At 50.3% G+C, this 18086-nt stretch overlaps 8 protein-coding genes and 2 non-coding genes across 10 annotated transcripts; 6 read left to right on the top strand and 4 right to left on the bottom strand.

Moving 5' to 3' along the window:
• Positions 1-185: 185 nt before the first annotated feature.
• On the top strand, positions 186-1556 carry LDX57_010504 (uncharacterized protein; the record flags this gene model as incomplete). The annotated part of the gene is made up of 1 exon (XM_046092252.1): positions 186-1556. The coding sequence occupies one exon, from the start codon at positions 186-188 to the stop codon at positions 1554-1556; it is 1371 nt and encodes a 456-aa protein (XP_045948230.1).
• A 185-nt stretch (positions 1557-1741) lies between these two features.
• Positions 1742-1815, top strand: LDX57_010503. Its single transcript has one exon. It is a non-coding gene; the product is annotated as a tRNA-Val (tRNA).
• A 108-nt stretch (positions 1816-1923) lies between these two features.
• LDX57_010502 (uncharacterized protein) lies at positions 1924-3367 on the bottom strand (the record flags this gene model as incomplete). The annotated part of the gene is made up of 4 exons (XM_046092251.1): positions 1924-2206; positions 2252-2374; positions 2424-2476; positions 2531-3367. 4 exons carry the CDS (start codon positions 3365-3367, stop codon positions 1924-1926), a joined length of 1296 nt encoding a protein of 431 aa, XP_045948229.1.
• Positions 3368-4170: 803 nt separating this feature from the next.
• Positions 4171-4243, top strand: LDX57_010501. The gene has a single exon. It is a non-coding gene; the product is annotated as a tRNA-Lys (tRNA).
• Positions 4244-4511: 268 nt separating this feature from the next.
• Positions 4512-5789, top strand: COQ2_1 (Para-hydroxybenzoate--polyprenyltransferase, mitochondrial precursor (PHB:polyprenyltransferase); the record flags this gene model as incomplete). Its single annotated transcript, XM_046092250.1, has 1 exon — positions 4512-5789. One exon carries the CDS (start codon positions 4512-4514, stop codon positions 5787-5789), a length of 1278 nt encoding a protein of 425 aa, XP_045948228.1.
• Positions 5790-6970: 1181 nt separating this feature from the next.
• LDX57_010499 (uncharacterized protein) lies at positions 6971-8644 on the bottom strand (the record flags this gene model as incomplete). Its single annotated transcript, XM_046092249.1, has 1 exon — positions 6971-8644. The coding sequence occupies one exon, from the start codon at positions 8642-8644 to the stop codon at positions 6971-6973; it is 1674 nt and encodes a 557-aa protein (XP_045948227.1).
• Positions 8645-9846: 1202 nt separating this feature from the next.
• LDX57_010498 (uncharacterized protein) lies at positions 9847-10425 on the top strand (the record flags this gene model as incomplete). Its single annotated transcript, XM_046092248.1, has 1 exon — positions 9847-10425. The coding sequence occupies one exon, from the start codon at positions 9847-9849 to the stop codon at positions 10423-10425; it is 579 nt and encodes a 192-aa protein (XP_045948226.1).
• A 2513-nt stretch (positions 10426-12938) lies between these two features.
• On the top strand, positions 12939-14421 carry LDX57_010497 (uncharacterized protein; the record flags this gene model as incomplete). The annotated part of the gene is made up of 3 exons (XM_046092247.1): positions 12939-13154; positions 13212-13565; positions 13627-14421. The coding sequence occupies 3 exons, from the start codon at positions 12939-12941 to the stop codon at positions 14419-14421; spliced, it is 1365 nt and encodes a 454-aa protein (XP_045948225.1).
• A 538-nt stretch (positions 14422-14959) lies between these two features.
• On the bottom strand, positions 14960-15188 carry LDX57_010496 (uncharacterized protein; the record flags this gene model as incomplete). Its single annotated transcript, XM_046092246.1, has 2 exons — positions 14960-15125; positions 15184-15188. The coding sequence occupies 2 exons, from the start codon at positions 15186-15188 to the stop codon at positions 14960-14962; spliced, it is 171 nt and encodes a 56-aa protein (XP_045948224.1).
• A 175-nt stretch (positions 15189-15363) lies between these two features.
• Positions 15364-15913, bottom strand: LDX57_010495 (uncharacterized protein; the record flags this gene model as incomplete). The annotated part of the gene is made up of 2 exons (XM_046092245.1): positions 15364-15653; positions 15745-15913. The coding sequence occupies 2 exons, from the start codon at positions 15911-15913 to the stop codon at positions 15364-15366; spliced, it is 459 nt and encodes a 152-aa protein (XP_045948223.1).
• Positions 15914-18086: the final 2173 nt, after the last annotated feature.

The following is an 18086-nucleotide window of genomic DNA, read 5'->3' as shown; positions in this document are numbered from 1 at the left end:
TTCATTGATTGGCTACGATTACTATACTGAGTTTCAAGGACCATGGATCCACAATAACAGTGTAGAAGGTCTCCAACTCGGACATTGTAGTATATAACGGTGCGTTCTGCCTTCCTGCCCATTATCTATCTGTCTCAAGCTAATTTGGATGCGTGGCCGCCTAAGGCACCGAATGGGTTGCCTACATGTCAGAGACCACCAAGAACACACGAAGGTCACATTGGAGAGGCCTAAACTTTGCCGGAACAATCGACTGGGCCGTTGATCTGCAAAGTTTCACGGATGACGACTTTCAAGGCCCTACCGGCGATGCGGTTAAGGAACCAAAAGCCCCGCCACGACCAGAATGCAAAGGCACATATAACAGCATAGAGGCAATCCAAGCGAGCCTGGGTAGCATCCCGGAGGAGTGTGTGCCACAATATATCCTTGAAATTCTCCATCACAACCTCACCAGCGCATTGAGCCGTTACGATCAATTAATCGCCGGTACTTACAATGAGAGCTTTACCATATACGCCCAGGCAGTCGTCGACAGCTCCGGCAAGCAAGTTGACAACTTCATGCAGAAGCACGGGAACGACTATTTCACTTGTGTTGTAACGGAAGAGATCGCCTGTTGCAGCTGGTGTCATTCGCCGTGGGGCCCTCACGACCCTGTCAACTGCCGATACTGTGAGGACTTCAAGTGCGGATGGGATCCTATCTGCGATAACCCTGAAGTACACTGTGATATCGAGTACCGGTACCGAAACATGACCCAACCCTGCCCGCCGGACTTTTCAATGCGCGGGCAGAAACAGCCCGCGAAGGGGATGCGGTGGACCCAGTCCGTATACTGGACGTTGCGAGCCAACAAGGCGGCTCAGTTCTGGGCAGACCTATACACCGAAACAAGCATCGAGCAGAAGAACATCGGCTGGCGAAATGAGCACCACATTACATCATGCTCGGCCAGTGACAAGCACTGCGCCGATCGCAACTGGGACTACAATTACCCCTACCCGAGGGGCTACGATAAAGAGGACGTCATCGACCCCAAAGATGTAGTCGCCAAGGCCCGCCAGAACCTAACAAACCTCAGCCCAGATTTAGAGAAAGTGATAAAAGATATCAAAGCGGATCATTTCCTGGGAAACGTTGATGAGCTCGTCGATGCGCTCAGTCTCCCCATCTCAATGATCTCCGACGCTGTGGACAACATGCACAAGATCGTCGAGATCGCGGAAGACATTCGTGAAGAGAAAAGCAAGGCCATTCTGCTCGCGTTTCTCAGTGCTATATTCTTCTTTATCCCCATCATCGGTGAGGTTGCAAGTGCCGTTCAATCCCTGGCAACTATTGGACGAATTGTTTCTCTGCTGGGGGCCACTGGAAACGCTGCCTTGGATATTTACACACTCGTTGATGATAAGGATAATGCGCCCTTGGCGATCTGCGGCCTGATTCTCGCTCCGTTGGCCCTTTTTGATGCTGTCGCTGTCTCTAAAGCGGCAAACGTGCGGCGGGGAATGTCAGCGTCGGACATCAAGAAATTGGGTGAAGGGACAGCATGAGAATGGACTCGATAAGTCGGGTCAAGAATGTGTGTCGAGTGAGGTAGTGGCTGACATTTTGTACATTGAGGCCTTTTGTAGTATGTGATATCCATTTTCAGAGCATGCAGTGGTCATCTTCTTATTATCGGGTACCTACCTTTGGCACCATGAGTCATTTTACAAACTCTTATTTTCCATGAATGGGCCGGATGGTGTAGTTGGTTATCACGTATCGTTAACACCGATAAGGTCCTGGGATCGAGCCCCAGTCTGGTCATTTCTTTTTGCTTTTTTATATCTTTGCTTGCGGATGCCGGAAGGAATCTATGCCAATATGGACAACCGTAGTGGAGACGGACGGGAAGAACCGCGAACATATACTACATCAAACATTACACTCCAGTCCATCGACATCGGCGTTTTGGCACAGCACCGATTTTCCCTCATACTGATCTGGTAGGCTGATATCGACATCTTGGAATGTTATATCCCTACATCTTGCCTTTTCGGAGCATATCACCGAGACTGCAAACGTAATGTTCTCTCCTGGATAATCTGTTGGGGTGGCAAGGCCATTTCCCTTGATATTCTTGAAATGAATATCCTCGAAGCGATAGGTCGATGTGTCGCAGTATTGAGTGATGTCTTCGTCGAAGAGATAACTCAGGCTTTATTTGTTAGAAAGACTCCAAATAATCTTCAGAAGGACATACCAGGTGTCAAAGTATATCGGCATTTGTACGTCTTTGAATTGGATGTTCTCTACCGTGACATTCCGCAGATATCCATGGCCTCCGCCGCCTCCGTTTGGGGGGTTGCCAAAGTTGACCCCAATCCTGTGGTACATCAGCTTCTGTCCCGTTCGAGTGCACTGGGTATACTGACCAGCTCTTGAAATAGATCCCTGAGTTGATGGCCCGCTGGAAAGATGGTTGGAACTATTCTCATTAGCATATGCGCTCGAAACCCATCATCAGTAAACAATAGCATACTGTCACATCTTTCACCGTGATGTTTTCCACAATATCGACCAGGTCCGGATACTGCCCTAGAGAACCAAACGCAATCCCGGGGCCCCCATAGACCGTCATATTCTGCACCACGACATTCATCGAATTACCCTTAAACGCAACAGCATCATCACCGCCTTCATACACCCAGTCCTTGATTACAACATGATCCGACCGGAAAGTATCCACACCATCCGTATTCTGAATCCACACCGTATCCTCGGTGGCATGAGAATCCGAATTCGTGGCATTAACGTAAAAATTCTCCAACAGGACATGACTCGACTGATCCACCAAAACCGCCCAGAACTGCGGCTGTCGGATTGCGAAATTCCGAACCACCGCACGCGTCGAGTTATAGATATGCATTGGAATCGGACGGCCGAAGACGTTACTCCCGCCTTGGGCCCACGTGTACCAGAGCTGGCCGTTGCCGTCGATTCCGCCCATCGAGGGCCCGCCGTTGACTTCGTAGTCGTGGCCGGTGATGCGCCATGCCGAGGACTGGTTCTGGAAGTCGACGCGGTAGGAGTTGTTGACCCAGTAGGTAAGGTCGTCGCTGAAGAGTAGAGTGCCGTGGATGGCTAGGGTGGAGTGCTCGAGGTGGGTGGTTAGTCGTTGGTTGATTCGGTAGGTGTAGGGTTCTGGGAGGAGGATACTGCCTCCTGGTATGCGGCCGCATTCTTGGACTGCTGCGAGGATATTGGGAACGTCGTCGCGACCATGGCCGAGGGGGATGACGGTGCAGGTGTTGTCTGTTTGGTCGGCTTTGTATATATGGGGGAGGGTAAGAACGGTTAGGGCTAAGGATAGTAACATGTTGAGGGGCGACGGGATGAACATAACATCTACGGAGTGGGCCTGTGTCGATTCTCAGAGGGAAATTCTGGAATTAGAAATGGGGCGCCCTCTTATAGAAAGCAAGGGGCTTCTTTATTCGGGGGATCTTCATAACCCCGCAAGTTCTATGCAGGGTGATCTCATAGCGAGACTGATGGATGGGCTGATATGTCGGCAGAAGGCAACGCACCGGCAATCAATTTGACCGTTGTTTCTGTTGAGCTCTCGTTCTCATGTTGTGGCTCAAAAATTGCACTGTCTCATAGGAGCCGTGAGGTACAGTAGGCAAAGTCATAGGCCGTGCCCTATATCGAACCTACTCGGGGTAAGTAACTCCGAGGTCTTGGCATTCTCGAACTTACAACAGCAATTGCCTGCAAACTTCAGATATAGTATTATATCTCAGCCTTGGGCGTCAGATTGCAGTAGTATCTAGGCGTATGGTTCTCGTATTGTTTAATGATCTGTTAGATCGGGTTAGGTGGCTGGGTGGATTGGTCGTGTTCTCGGGGACAAAGGATATATATCTTCTTGGAACAAGGTGAGCTGGTTTGCGATTTCGAGGAGCACCAGGTTAGAAGTACGTTACTCCTTTGACTAAGACCCATGCAGCCAGTAGAGTCCACTCAAAGATACATGCCGTTTCTAGATTAGATCAAATGTGTCATTTGAGAAAGTGAATGGAGCAAGGGCGCCAATTACAAATGAGAGCAAGGAATTGTGAATGACTTTATGAAATAAGCATTATAGTGCATAACTTTAGAACATCTTTCAACAACAGCGCCTGGCTAGCTCAATCGGTAGAGCGTGTGACTCTTAATCACAAGGCTGCGGGTTCGAGCCCCGCGTTGGGCTGTTCTTTTTGCACTTTTTTTCTCTCAGTTTTTTTTTTTTTGGCTCCTGCCATCTTTCCAGGCACCTGAAAATGAAAATTTCGAGATATGAGTGGGCTGCCATCGGAAACCATGGGTCGCTCCACTTGGCGCGCCCCGGCGTCACTAGCACCGAGTCACGTGCTCGATGACAAAAATAAACGGGACGAGCGGATGAACGAGTCCCTGTCGCTTCGGTCCAGAATTCCAGACACAAGGCACAGGGCAGATCTAGGTTATCGGCCAACACAATGCTTCCGCCGATCTCGTCGGCACTCCTTGGATGGTCTCTGCGCTGTACAGCCCGAGTACCACGCGCAGGTGTTCGGTCCCGCGGAAATCTTTCGGATGTCCGCGTCCGCAGTCATCGACAATCGCGCTACTCTCTAGCTTCACTCAACCAGCAGTCTACTGTTTGCACTAGTACCATCAAACTTCTCTCTCAATCAAAGTCACTCAATGACTCGCGAAGTCCGAAGACGCGTAGCGTCACGACTGCACCACCAAAGCCCCTTGACCAATACGTGCCGCCCAAGACCGGCCTAATCTCCCTTCTTCCCAAAACCTGGATTCCCTATGCCGAGCTACTCCGGCTTCAGAACCCCATCGGCACATACTGCCTGTTCTTCCCTTGCGCCTTCTCGACTCTCCTAGCGACCGTGGTTGCAGAGCAGCCCGTCGCCCCGTTACAAGTGGTAGGAACCACGGGGCTCTTTTTCGCAGGCGCCCTGATCATGAGAGGCGCCGGATGCGCCATCAATGACCTCCTAGACAGACGCTTTGATCCGTTCGTCGAGCGCACGAAATTCCGACCGATCGCGCGAGGCGCAATCACACCGCCTCAGGCCGTTATCTTCACCGGGACTCAGCTCCTCGCCGGTCTCGGCATTCTTCTCCAATTCCCGACTCAATGTCTCTACTATGGCGTTCCCAGTTTGCTGCTTGTGGGCGCCTACCCGCTCGCCAAGCGCGTGACGGACTACCCGCAGGCTGTCCTGGGTCTGACCTTTTCCTGGGGCGCCTGGATGGGATTTCCTGCAATGGGAATCGACCTGTTGGGTGACACCTCTGCCTTGACGGCTGCCACTTGTCTGTATCTGAGCTGTGCTGCCTGGACGGTCTTCTACGACATGGTCTACGCGCACATGGACATCAAGGACGACGTCGCGGCAGGCGTCAAGTCCATCGCACTGCGTCATGAAGGAAACGCGAAAGCTGTGCTGTCGGGTCTCGCAGTGACGCAGGTGGGATTGCTCGCGGCAGCGGGCATGGCAGCCGGCGCGGGCCCGATCTTCTATGCTGGTAGCTGTGGAGGCGCGATCATCTCTCTTGCGATCATGACCGCGAGAGTGAAACTGCGGGATCCGTCTAACTGTTGGTGGTGGTTCCGGTATGGGTCTTATTTCACCGGTGGGAGCATCACGCTAGGATTGTTCCTTGAGTATTTGGCCCGTTATATGGAATGGTATGGTGAGGAAGCGGATGTCAAGGGCGTTGATGGCACGACCAAGGTGGAGGAGTCATTGTAAGAAGGTTCTCGTGGGAAGATGGAATGGAATGAACTGTATATTATCTTAATCTATTGAATCTCCATAATTGTACCGTGTTGCCAAAAGTTGTTGGATAGTTTATGTGTGATTCCTGAAAAGGTCTACGAAAGCTGGTGTTCAGATTGATTCATGAAGTAAAATCCCAATCTGGGATTATGTTTAAGCCGCGGCAGGTTTGCTATTCTCTAGATCAAGTATTAAAGTTGTCCCTTCCACCTTGGGCAAGAGGAAAGAGTAATATGTCTATGTAGGTCTCCCAAGTTGACCCCTTCAAAAGTGCAAGTGGGACCGGTGCATCCTGCTTTGCTCATCTTGAATGATCGGCCGTAACTAGACTCGCCCACAAAAATCTTGTTTGCTGGTACCCCTGCCTTGGTGACTATGAAGAAGGTCAGTATGAATATGCCGAAAAAGAGAAGGAAGGAGACGTACTCATTGCTAACGCGTAAGTTGTTTCCGTAAGATTTACTGGATAATATTAGGTCAGCATGTAAAGCATTGCACATTTGGACGAGAAAGGTACCGTGGCTTCTAAGACAGTTCCCAGACGGACAGCCCTCTGATGCCCACTGGTTTCCAGCGTCCCATTGACCTAGAGGTATATCGTGAGAGACGTCAAAAATATGATAATTTTGAGCAGAACGAACCATGTAGATCGTAAGTCATATAGACGATATAGTCTAGTCGGCTGGCCATGTTCTTGATGGGGAATGCTTTAAGATACCAGTACGAGGCTGGAGCTGCGATGGAAAGTGACTTTCCGCTTGGAAGCTTGGAGCGCATGGTACTGAGAAATTTGAGGTAATTTGGTCCGTCAGCTTCCGACCCTGGTGGAGTGCCTGGGATGTCCGTAGCCTAGTCAATGTCAGTATTCCGTACTTGAGAGCTAAGGATTGACATACCCCTGGATATTCCCAGTCAAAGTCAACCCCGTCGAGCCCCTCCTTTGTAAGAAAGCTTGCAACGTTGGCAGCAAATGTGGCTCGGTTAGCTGGGCTCATCGCCTCACGCAGGATATTGTAGGTTCCAGGCTCCGTGGAATATCCCCATCCCCCGAAGGAGACCACTCGATTCACATCAAGTGATTTGAAATCATCCCATTGACCGTAGCTGTCGTTGATATTCACCGTCCAACCATTGGGGTTGATCTCCGCAAAGGCTCAGTGAATATGGGTGTAGCTGCCATCCGTATTGGCATGAGCGGCGCGCAGATTCAGACACTTGCGGTTGAAGTTCCACGACTCATAATAGCCCACGCGGCCATAGCTAGCTGGGCCCTTATCGTTGTTGACGATCTTCAACCCACAGCTTGAAACACATCCATTGGTGCCCGGTGGAGAGGTACCGGGATTGTTGGAGGGGCCACGCTTCTCGAGACAGAAATCCTCCGTGACACCACACTGACCCCAGATATTACAACAGACATTCAAAGGACAAGGATTCAAATCAGCAAGCGTCGTGTCGTCAGTCGGTGGTTTAGTACCGGGCTTCGTTGGCCCACATACAGCATTGGAAACGGGTGCGGGCATCGGCGGTTTCCCTTTGCCTAGACATATGTTCACCCCCGGAAACAAGATCTGACAGCCATTCCAACCCCAGGTAGTGCCGTTGTTGAATTGCTCGATCTTCTGGGGCGTGAGCCCATTTGACTCTGCAAGCGCAGCGCAGGTATCCCCGCTGACAATAAGGTGAGTGGCGCAGGTGCCGTCTGGTCCGGGCTTGGGTGAAATATCCGGAAGAGTTCCAGAGGAGCAGCAAACTAGCTGTCCAGGCTGAAGGGTCGAACAAAGTGACTTCTCCGAGTTGTATTTGGCAAAGTCCGCTGGGGGAATGCCACAACGACCGGCCAGTGCGCCGCAGCTGTCGCCCGTAACAACGGTAATAGTCCTGCAGTCAGCCCGGCGATGCAGAGTTCCGGTGTGAGTTGCTTGGACACGAGGTTTCAAATCGTCGGTTGATTCCCATACTTCTATTTCTTTCGAAGAGTGGGAACTCATGTACCCGGCGAGACACTTCGCCTCGGTCCAGGATCTGACAGCTTGCTGCACTGCGGCAACGTTGCCTGTCGTGTCAACGGCGATGCCAACCACATGATTTGCATTGCGTCCCTCACCGCAAATCTCGGTGGCCATAGTCTCGGATGGGCCTATGTGTTCGATGGTATCTTGCAACTGGAATGAAAGCGAAGATAGGGTACGTGGGCCAAACGAAGGACCAAGATATGCGCCGGCCACGCTACCATTTGCGTAAGACAAAAGAATGGGTATATCACAGTCCGAATTACCGACGAGGAAGTCTTGCAGATACTTAAGCGCTATGATGGTATCATTCAACCGAGCAGTCTTGAGGCCGTTTTCCAGATAGGAGGCAGAGACAGTAGTACTTTTTGTTGTGGAAACACAGCTTGGCGACGCCCGCCTGGCCAGCGACATATGGTCTTCAGTGTCCGAAGCGGAAACACTACTTATGAACAAAGCATTGACAGTTGTGTTGGCATTTCTCGCATCTCCAGCTGTGCATGCGCGCACTGGGACGATAGAAGCCGGCTCATCCATGGGCATAGAGATAGAAAGGTCGAACAACATCGGTTGGCTGCAAAGGGTTAACCTCTCCGCGGACGGATAGACGGTCCATTTCTCGGGCTTTGAATTGAGACAGGCAGCCGGACAGGGGTGGAGATCTGAGTAATAGGTCTCGGGAGTGTCAATGGGGACGACATCGCCCAGCCTGAGAACTTGATTGCCGTTCTCGTCTACTGCTGCCTCAGAGTGTAGAGATAAGGAGCACCAGACATAGGCCAATAGGCAGACATTGAAGACCGAAAACGGTCTCATTGGGATGGTAGAAAGTCTGAACGACTGCAAAGAAGTTAACAAAATGGGAAGATTGAATGATTGGAAGCAGGGCACGAGAAATGGACGAAGATTCAGAAGAACCAGAATGTCGTTTGTCGGAGGAGAAAGAAGAACGAACGACAGTGATGTTAAGAGACCTGTCCGTTCTATATTCAGTCATGTGGGACTTATATATATGCACCTATTCTATGGACAGTCAAAAAAACCAACGGAATTGCCCTGGTCCGGCCGACGACTCGTGCGAAAAGCTCAGACATGCCTCGGCAGGTACAGGATACAACGGTGACATTATGTTTTAATATGATCCCTACAGGGATTAGATATTAGGTCACGAGTCAAGCAATTTGGAATCAGCACTAGGGTAGCGAAGTGTGGGATGCAAATGATGCTGCATGAGTCTCAGAGTTACACCGTGCGAAACCATGAGAGGAGTCACGTCTAGCGTCTGAGTCCATCGGCCGAGTCTAGGCAAGGAATCATGTTCACAATCGTCCTCATATTCACATGAAAGCCTCGTTCTTTATTTTTCTCGGCGTAGACACAGGTGAACAGGGGTGGCATCTGCCAGCGTTACAATGGAGGGTTTTATTGGATTGGATGCAGTGATATATAGCGATAAAGCCTTCGTGGTGATCACCAGACTCAAGAGAACCACCGAAACCAAATCTATTCTCAGCTATCATGTTTTATATCATCATCCTCATCTGGTCATGCGTCCTGTCAGGCGTTGTCTCTATGGGTCAACGTGGAGCAGCAGAACGGTAAGAGTCGAGATATTGCCGTTTGTCCGATGGCAGCTCGAAAGCTCAGAAGCTAACAAGATCTATCGGTCTCAGCGCCTTCTACTTTTCTGTGTATGTCATGCAAGAGATTTACTTAGATGAGAACAGCCGAGATATTGCCACGGGCTGCGTCGGAACGCGCGATGGCCTTCGCAAGCAGCCCCAGCGATGCACGTTGAAGGAATTCTGCGAGCATTTATGGACACAAACACCAAATATAAACGACCAAAGGCCAGATCCGAGGGCAAAATGGTGGGCACGCCAAGTAAGAATGTCGGCTACGAGAGGACTCCAAGACCATACCGCAAAAAACATGCGGGATTGGATTCAACAAGTCAGACTGAAACTCCCGGAAAGTATCGATAATGACCTTAATCCTCGCACTGAGAATCTTAAGCAATGGGCTATACTGGCTTCGTCGCCATCGGAAACTTGATCGCTGGAGCAACGCAGGAAAATTATTACCAAACAGTTGGCGATATGGGTGAACGAGCTGCGGAGGCTCGGGAGTTTTACGATGCCCACAAAAGCGAGATCAGCGACGAGAATCTTGGGAAAGAGTTTAAGGCCCGGCATAACATTGCGGAAGATGCAGCAAAAGATGCAGTCGACCTACGTGAAAAGGATGCGGCTAAGGTACGCATTGATGTTGTTCGAACACAACTCAAGAACATCTTGCCGAAAGATGATCCGAAAAGAATTGATATCCGTGTTACCAGGAAAGAGGTGGAATTTACCACAAACCCTAAAAAGACCTATTCTGATATTGATATCGACGGGACGGCGAGGGATGTGGCTGGCCATTTGGGTCTCACTGTGGATGAAGTCAGGACAGAAATCTACAGAATCCTGACTGAAGGAGAAGCGAGCGAAGAATATAGGAATCATCAGGCGGCGCTAGATGCGGCCAAACGGGCTTGGAGGCTATCTGAGTGTGAGAAAGCACCGTTGGCTCTTGCCAGCTGGGAGTTGTGGTAGTTCAGGGGAGGGGGAAGTGGCGTTCCTCTTTGTACTACGGAGTACCACGTGGTGAATGGCAACCTAGAAAGATGACTCATGGCCGGGTTACACCAGACTCCCCCCTTTCTCCTTTCCTATCTCTCGTGTCGCCCACATGTAAACATTCACTGCTTCATTGTTGTTGTCGGCAAAATGAATCCCTTCGAAAAGCTCCCCACCGAGTTGATGGACGAGATTGTTGCGTACCTGGATGACAGCGAGCTTTTACCTCTCTTATCGTGTAGCTCTGCGTTCTGGAGCTATATGATGTCCGTACTCGACCGACGCGAGAACGGAAAGGACACGGCCATGCGCTGGGCTTGTTCAAACGGCCACCTTCCACTCATTCGCTACCTGGTGTCGCACGGTGCCCCGCCAAGTACGATAGATATCGAGTGGAGATATTCTGACAAACCTAGAGACCGATGCGTCAGGAAGCGATCGAAAATTCTGACTCTATACCTGGCTGCCACGCGGAAGCAGGTGCGGGTCTTTCAACTACTGATCCAACTAGGAGCACGGATCGATTGCCCTGGTGTGGAGACAAGGCACTTCGCAGGCTTGTGGACAGAATCTGCAATCCTGTTGACGATTGGGCCTTCTTACGGCTTTTCTATGAGCATGGACTTCATACTCAAGTCTGTATTACTCAATACCCGCAACTCGAACGTGTTATTTGTCGCCGCGCATCTCCTGCAACAAACGGCCCTATGCAGATGCTCTTGGACAAAGGAATCAGCCCCAACGAACGTCACGTTCGATATCGGAACAGGCCAGAAACGCCCCTGGTTGCGGCCATTCGACTGAAAAATCGCCCGACTTTCGACTTATTGATGCGCCATGGGGCTCATATTGATGGGCCTAATCTCACCCACCCTGTGAAAAGGCCCTGGCCCATTCCAATTTTCGTTGCCGCCGAAAAAATATCTCAAAATGGCTTTGAATGGATCCAAATTTGTCTTGAAAATGGCGCGGACATTAATCATTGCGCATGGGAAAAGATCGAGCGAAGTTCCGGCTATCCGATATATCGCTACCGTACCCCTTTCCTGGTATACCTGGAATCAATTTCGGGTTGGGACCCTCAGCCATCTATAGTAGATCCGGTCCAGGCAATAAACTTTTTGATAGATCGAGGAGCTTGGGTAGAACAGCCGTTACACCCCCCCTTTGAAAACAGCGATCATGATCACAGGCTGAGTTTAACGCCATGGGGCTTTGAATTCCTTTTAACGAAGTGGGGACCAATAACCCTACATGACTTCGCCGGATTTCGTACAATAGTGTACTTTCTTTTGAAGAAAGCAGTCGAGAATGGAACTTTAGGCGAATCGCTGGCTCGTTATGACTACACCACCAAGGCCTGGAGGAACAAAAGGGACAATGAGATTGTCGGCATATGGCAAGCCCTTCTAACGTACCTTCTTGAAGATCAACAGGTGGATCCAACTACCCTGCTTTATCAATACATCTTCCACAAAGGAAGACTCGCGGACAAATTGAAGGATGTTGGCCAGGTCACCATCGAACGTCTGTTGGCGGCAGGAGCGAGTATCCATGCCAGATTGGAGCCGAATGGCCCCACGGTCTTGGAGGCGTTATGCAGAACGTATAACTATCAAGCACAAAAAGGTCTGGAGATCTGTCGGGCATTCCGCTGGAGAGTGCATGACAATCGCCGAGAGCTTTTTCGGTTCCTGGTTAGCAAAGGTATTACCGAAGCACCTGTCAGCGCTGCACTTGATCTGCTCTTGTTTGACACGGATGGAATGGCCGACAGAAACAACAGTGAGTTGCGGCGCATGGCTAGGATTCTGACGAGGGAAAGATGAGCGGGATAATGTAACATAGTCTAAGGAGGGTTAGAGAGACGAATCAGCAAATACGAGCTCAGGAAAGAAGTGAAATCGTGGGTCTTGCCAGGGTCTGTTTTAATTAGTTTTCATTCTTAACGACTCCATAGGGTAGTACATATGAACCGTCGTTCACCGGCTGCATGGGGTAACATCTATTTACAACCATCCTGGCAGTCTTTCTCCACGCCCCCATGCTTGTGTGACCAAGCTTCCCGCCCGCAATCCTTACACAGATTTTGGCGGCAGAGCGGCCTGTTGTGGCGGACCGATGTAACCCTCATCTGGACTCAGTTTGTCACTTGGGAGAGCAACAGCCCCTGGAGACAACCGATTAGCTTTTTGACTGTGAGGGTGTGGTGACATCGGGCAACCCCAGGTGCAAATCAGTGTTCTATTGATTTATTGGCTTGATGCAAAGCTCGTGTGACTCGGACGCCCTGCTGGTTTCTAGTACAGGGTTCTAGAACAGGGCTCGGTATATGACAGCTGACCTGACTGACAGAGATCGACTGAACACCGCATACTAAGCACATGAGTATGGCAGCACTTGGCTAGCAATGCGACATTAACTGACATATAAAGATTCTTTGTTTCTATTACCAGAGTTGCATTCCTGCAAAGCCCAACACAGTCAACATGCTTTCTGGATCAATCATTCTACTGGTGAGAGGGTTGAGCATTATTGGGTCGCTGGCACATCCTAGCAACCTGCGGCGCGATGATACCCCTCGCATGCCCCATGACCCGAACACCACCCCCTATTGCACCTGGTGGATTGACAATGACGGGTCCATGGCGTGTACTGACGTTCCTCCCTACTGGGCTATCTCAATGGAAGACTTTGTGCGATGGGTGCGTACCAGCCGCGGATATATCTGTGATCCATTCCCTTTCGCTAACACATCCCAGAACCCATCTCTGAGCTTGAATTGCCAAGGTTTTGAGACAGGAAAGTCATACTGTGTTGAGGCACTTGGGGAGCCTAAGCCTAGTTCAGGACCTACCACATTGACAAGTACCTCAACCAAGGGACCAACGACTACAAATACGGCACCACCCTCTACAACAGTAACAACAACTGACCGTGCCCCGGGTCCAACCCAAACGGGCCAAGCACCCAACTGCAATCGGTGGGATTTAGTGAAGGGTGGGGACACCTGTTCGGTTTTTATCGAAAAGTATACCGGACTTACATTGGCCAATTTGATCGAATGGAACCCAGCAATCGGATCACAATGTGAATCCCTCTGGGTAGACACTTATGTATGGCCCCTTCGTCCCCCTTTCGCATATTGCGTTCACCAGGTCACTCATCTGCAAATAGCTCTGTACTAGCGTCATCGGATGGGTGCCAACTCCACCAACGACTACCACGACCACCGGCCCTACGAAATCCCCAAACGGTATTTCTACACCAACCCCGATCCAACCAGGCATGATACCCGACTGCAACGGATTCTACAAAGTCAAATCCGGCGACGGATGCGCAGCAATTGCCAAAGCCAACGGCATTTCTCTGGTCCAATTCATGGAGTGGAATCCAACCATAGGAAGTTACTGCTCTTCCCTCTGGCTGGATTACTACGTTTGCGTATCCCGGATCGGAGTCACAACTACACAAGCTACCACCACGACAGAGACCACCACGAAGCCCACCAACGGTATTGCAACGCCCACACCCACTCATCCCGGAATGGTCGACAACTGCAACGCGTTCTATAAAGTGAAAAGCGGAGACGGGTGCGCTGCCATAGCCCAGACGCACGGGATAAGTCTGTCTCAGTTCTACGCCTGGAACCCGTCCGTTGGAAAAGGTTGCGAAGCCCTCTGGAGTGACTACTATGTCTGTGTTTGTATAGTGGGTGTTTCGCCCACTACTACCACGAAGGCTGTGACGAGCACTCGCTCCGGTAACGGGGTGGCCACGCCGACGCCGATTCAGCCCGGAATGACAACTTCTTGTAAGAAGTTTTATCAGGTTGTTTCTGGTGACGAGTGTGGAAAGATTGCATCCAAGGCCGGGATTACTCTTCAGGACTTCTTGAAGTGGAATCCTGGGGTCGGAGGAGGCTGTGAATCTCTCTGGCTGGGATATTATGTTTGCATTGCGGTGTTGTGAGCAGGGGACGTTGATAGTCTTGGTGTGTGGATGCCTGAGGCAAGATGCCCAACCCAACTTCTCGCCTTGCTTCCAAGGCATCTTTAGGCAGCACAGTGGAAGACCTTGAAGTATTGATCCAGGCATCCATTCACTCATTTCATCGCGTATGGCTTCCACAGAAAGTTAACAGATACGATATAGCTTTATTCGGAATGAATCAATGAATTGGCAAGCCTGTACAAGTGCCAGTTTCATCCTATGTCCTTGGTTGTTATATTGAATGTCCCTATAATGTATCGCCCCATGAAAAGCGAATCAAAGGACAAGACCTTTGAAGGTAATTCTAGTAGAAATGTACTTTCTATAACAGTTTCGTGGAACCCGACAAGGTAAACTTTTGTAAAAGACATTCATAATTGTACATTGTCCGCTAGTAACATCATAAACAAGCCCAAGAACCAAAACCAAATATTATCTATCCAAATCGTATACTGACAGTGTGACATACATCATAAAACCTAGGGGTATCGCGGCATGAAGGGTATTATACAAAAATCTAAACAACATTTTCCGGCTTGCTCTCGGTCATCTCGCCACCTTCGGCGGTAGGGGTGTGGGTATGGCCAGCGTCATTCTGCTCCTCTCGTTCCTCCTGCTTGCCGATCTTGGACTTCGGTCCGTATCGATCGTCGTGTTTCTCGGATGCGAAGAGGATGAATGTGCTATGTTGATGTTAGATGAGGGGACGTTATGGAGGGGATGAGATTGGGGGAAGTGTACCTCATGGTCGTGAAGATCCATCCGGGCCATGCAAGCACAACGGAGGCGATCGCCTTGGGGTTGGTGCGGTATTTCAGAGACGGCTGTTTAATGGCATTTGCCCAGTAGTCGCGAGCGGTGGCAGGGTCGGTTCCTTGGATGGATGCACTGCGTGTAGCGGTGATGATCTGGGGATGAAGATTAGCATCGTAACGGACAAGCGTAGGACCGAGGCTGACGTACGGTCATCGTCAATGCTGAACTCAGCATCATGACCGACACAGTGACAGCACAGATCTTCCATGCCAACCGCACGCCTCTGCTCTCATGTCTCTCGGGCCAGAATAGATCGAAGAAAAAGGCGCCACCGAAGATGAAAGCGACCGCCACTCCGCACCAGATATTGTAGGAGGCCGCGCCGACAAAGTCGTTGTTGTAGACGTAGATGCCGGGGTGTTTGCCTTGGATATCACTTTGTTGGTCGACGTAGTCTGAGGGAGAAAGATGGGGTCAGCAGGGGCGAATTGCCAAATCCGGGGAACATTGGCAGGGGCAACAATTCAGGCACCAACAGGCACATACCTGATAAGGCCGCCGTTCCAGTGGACTCGGAACACACGCAACAGATCATGGCCAGTTGATAAACAATCATCTTAGTTCGTCGCAGATGATATGACGGCGTGAACATCCACGAGCTCTTGAATTTCGACCATTGGATCTCATTGAGATCTAGACCCCAGATCACAGTCATTTGTGGCGATAGAAAGATTAAGCTGGAGGGGCAAGAAATTAGAATAGAAACCACGCTTTGCAGCTGGGGACGAAGTGTAAAACTAACCAAGAAAAACCGGACCAGAATCTGGGAAAACGAGGCCTTCAAAAAGGGACTTCGCTCGTGGCCACTGACGTGACAGCCGGGGAACGCATCATCGTCGCGCGAGAGAATCTTGTTTTGTCTCGGCGGAGAATTGGCCCCGGATGACGTCAATCGCTACATTCAAGCCTCAGGCTCCACTCCCGTAGTGCCGATCATGACTGCATCGACACCTCCCACACTTTCACGGCTCTCGCTTGCTGTTTTCAGTCAAGGCTTGTCTCGATTTAGACATACATTTCTAAATAGTTCTTGGATACGCACTGTCCACAGATGCCAAGCACATGCATGCAGCTTAGCTGGTTCGATGTTTGTGGTTCCAAGTACTTACTTTGAGCAGACCGCGGATCTTCGCTCGGGCTGCACCTTAATTGGCACGTTCCTTGATAATTTGTCTTTTAATTGGATACCCCTGATGGCAATCTTTAGAATATCTACGCCATTCTCTCTTTTCATCTGGAAAGGTTGGATGTGCAATATGCGGCAATAGAGGATATAGTCTGCCAGTGGGGCCTTCCTGTCATGGCTGTCGCCGCTTCTATGAGGGCGCTTAGTTCTTTGGAATGATGCGGTCAAAAGGTATACCTCTGTCATATAATCTCTCAAAGATAACTGACTGAAAGGAAGACCCTGATCCCCCTCGGCATGTCAGGAATTGTACACATTCCATTCACTTTAGCGTCCGCCTCTGATCCACCGGTCGCACCCCATCAATCAACTGATTTCGATCGCGCCAAGATGGCAATTCCCACCAGGACAATTGCTCTAATACTCGGCTATGTCGGAGATTTAAAGTTTGCATGTTATTGTGTCACCAAATATTGGCTGGGATCGGGCTCGTTCTGGGTGGTATTCGAGCCAAGCCCGAACCTACCCCGTACAGAATGGCTGATATCGACCGATACCAGCGATACCTATGCCTAAGGGATAAAAGCTTTGATGAAAGAAACAAGAAACTTCAAACACCCGCTCCAAGCAGCTGAGTGGCTTCCAAAACCATCTTTTCCGACTTCCGGAGGTCTTCAGAGTGTTGGTCCCTGTCCTCTGGTGCCGCATTCTCAAGCCACCAGGGCGCTATGTTGTCTTCCAATCGCGAAAGCGTTGTCGCCTCTCTCCAATGTTGCTCTTTGATGCCTTTCCTTGGAGTATTCATTCCGCAGACCTCAAGTCTACTCAAGTATGCTTCGTAAAATGCATCTGGCCAGCCGCCTTCGTTTGCCACTTGAAGAAGTCGCAATACGCAAACCGGCAACTTCCAATGAAGTCGGATCTTGTTCTTCTCCACAAGAAATCCCACATTCAAGGTTTCCAGCGCTTGTCGACGCAGGGAGCGACTCTCTCCAGAGATAGACCATGTCCGCCAATTGCTCGCCGACGACCTTGAGCGTGTCTGTATCCAGATCCAAGGTCGAGAAGGGAACTCCAGGGAGTCGAGTCATCAGAATTCAGCCCTGAAGTTGGCCATCAGATTCGGAATCGATCTTCGATCCTTGGTTGCTAAGGTCCCCGCAGCAGTCAACTTGTGAACGGCAGAATTCTTGTTATCAGACCAAGCAAGAACCCTTGGTGCCGGTACGTCGCGCACGAAATGCTCAAGAAGAGTTGAACAAGACACCTCATTTTCGCTCTTCGTTTGGCCGAAGAATTTTCCGTTGAGTTTCAGGACCAAATCATTGACAGCTCCGGTGTTCAGGCCGTGTAAACGCAGCTCGCCAGGGACATATATCTTCAAAAAGTAGATGCGATTGTTGAATGATTTGCCGTGCTCGAGGGGATCGATGGCCAGAATGTCGCATCTGGGGATAAGGGAATCGATTATTCGGACGATGGTTTCGCGAGAGAAATGAACCCCCTGAGTTGGGTGGGTTTCTGGAGTAACTAGTCTCACGCGGACTCTCCATAGGCGGTCTTTCAATATGTACGGAAGATGAGAAGATGAATGCTCTAAGCAATGCGAAGAAAATAATACACGACAGAATGACGAGACAGGAGGAAATTGAAGGTGTGAGAGGAGTGAATTGGATCGTTGGTGGAGGACCGCGGTGGTACA

Source organism: Aspergillus melleus (assembly GCF_016097325.1).
Source record: "Aspergillus melleus strain CBS 546.65 chromosome Unknown contig6, whole genome shotgun sequence".
Taxonomy (NCBI): domain Eukaryota; kingdom Fungi; phylum Ascomycota; class Eurotiomycetes; order Eurotiales; family Aspergillaceae; genus Aspergillus; species Aspergillus melleus.
The sequence above is the reverse complement of the archived record's forward strand: the minus strand, read 5'-3'. Positions and strand labels throughout refer to the sequence as shown.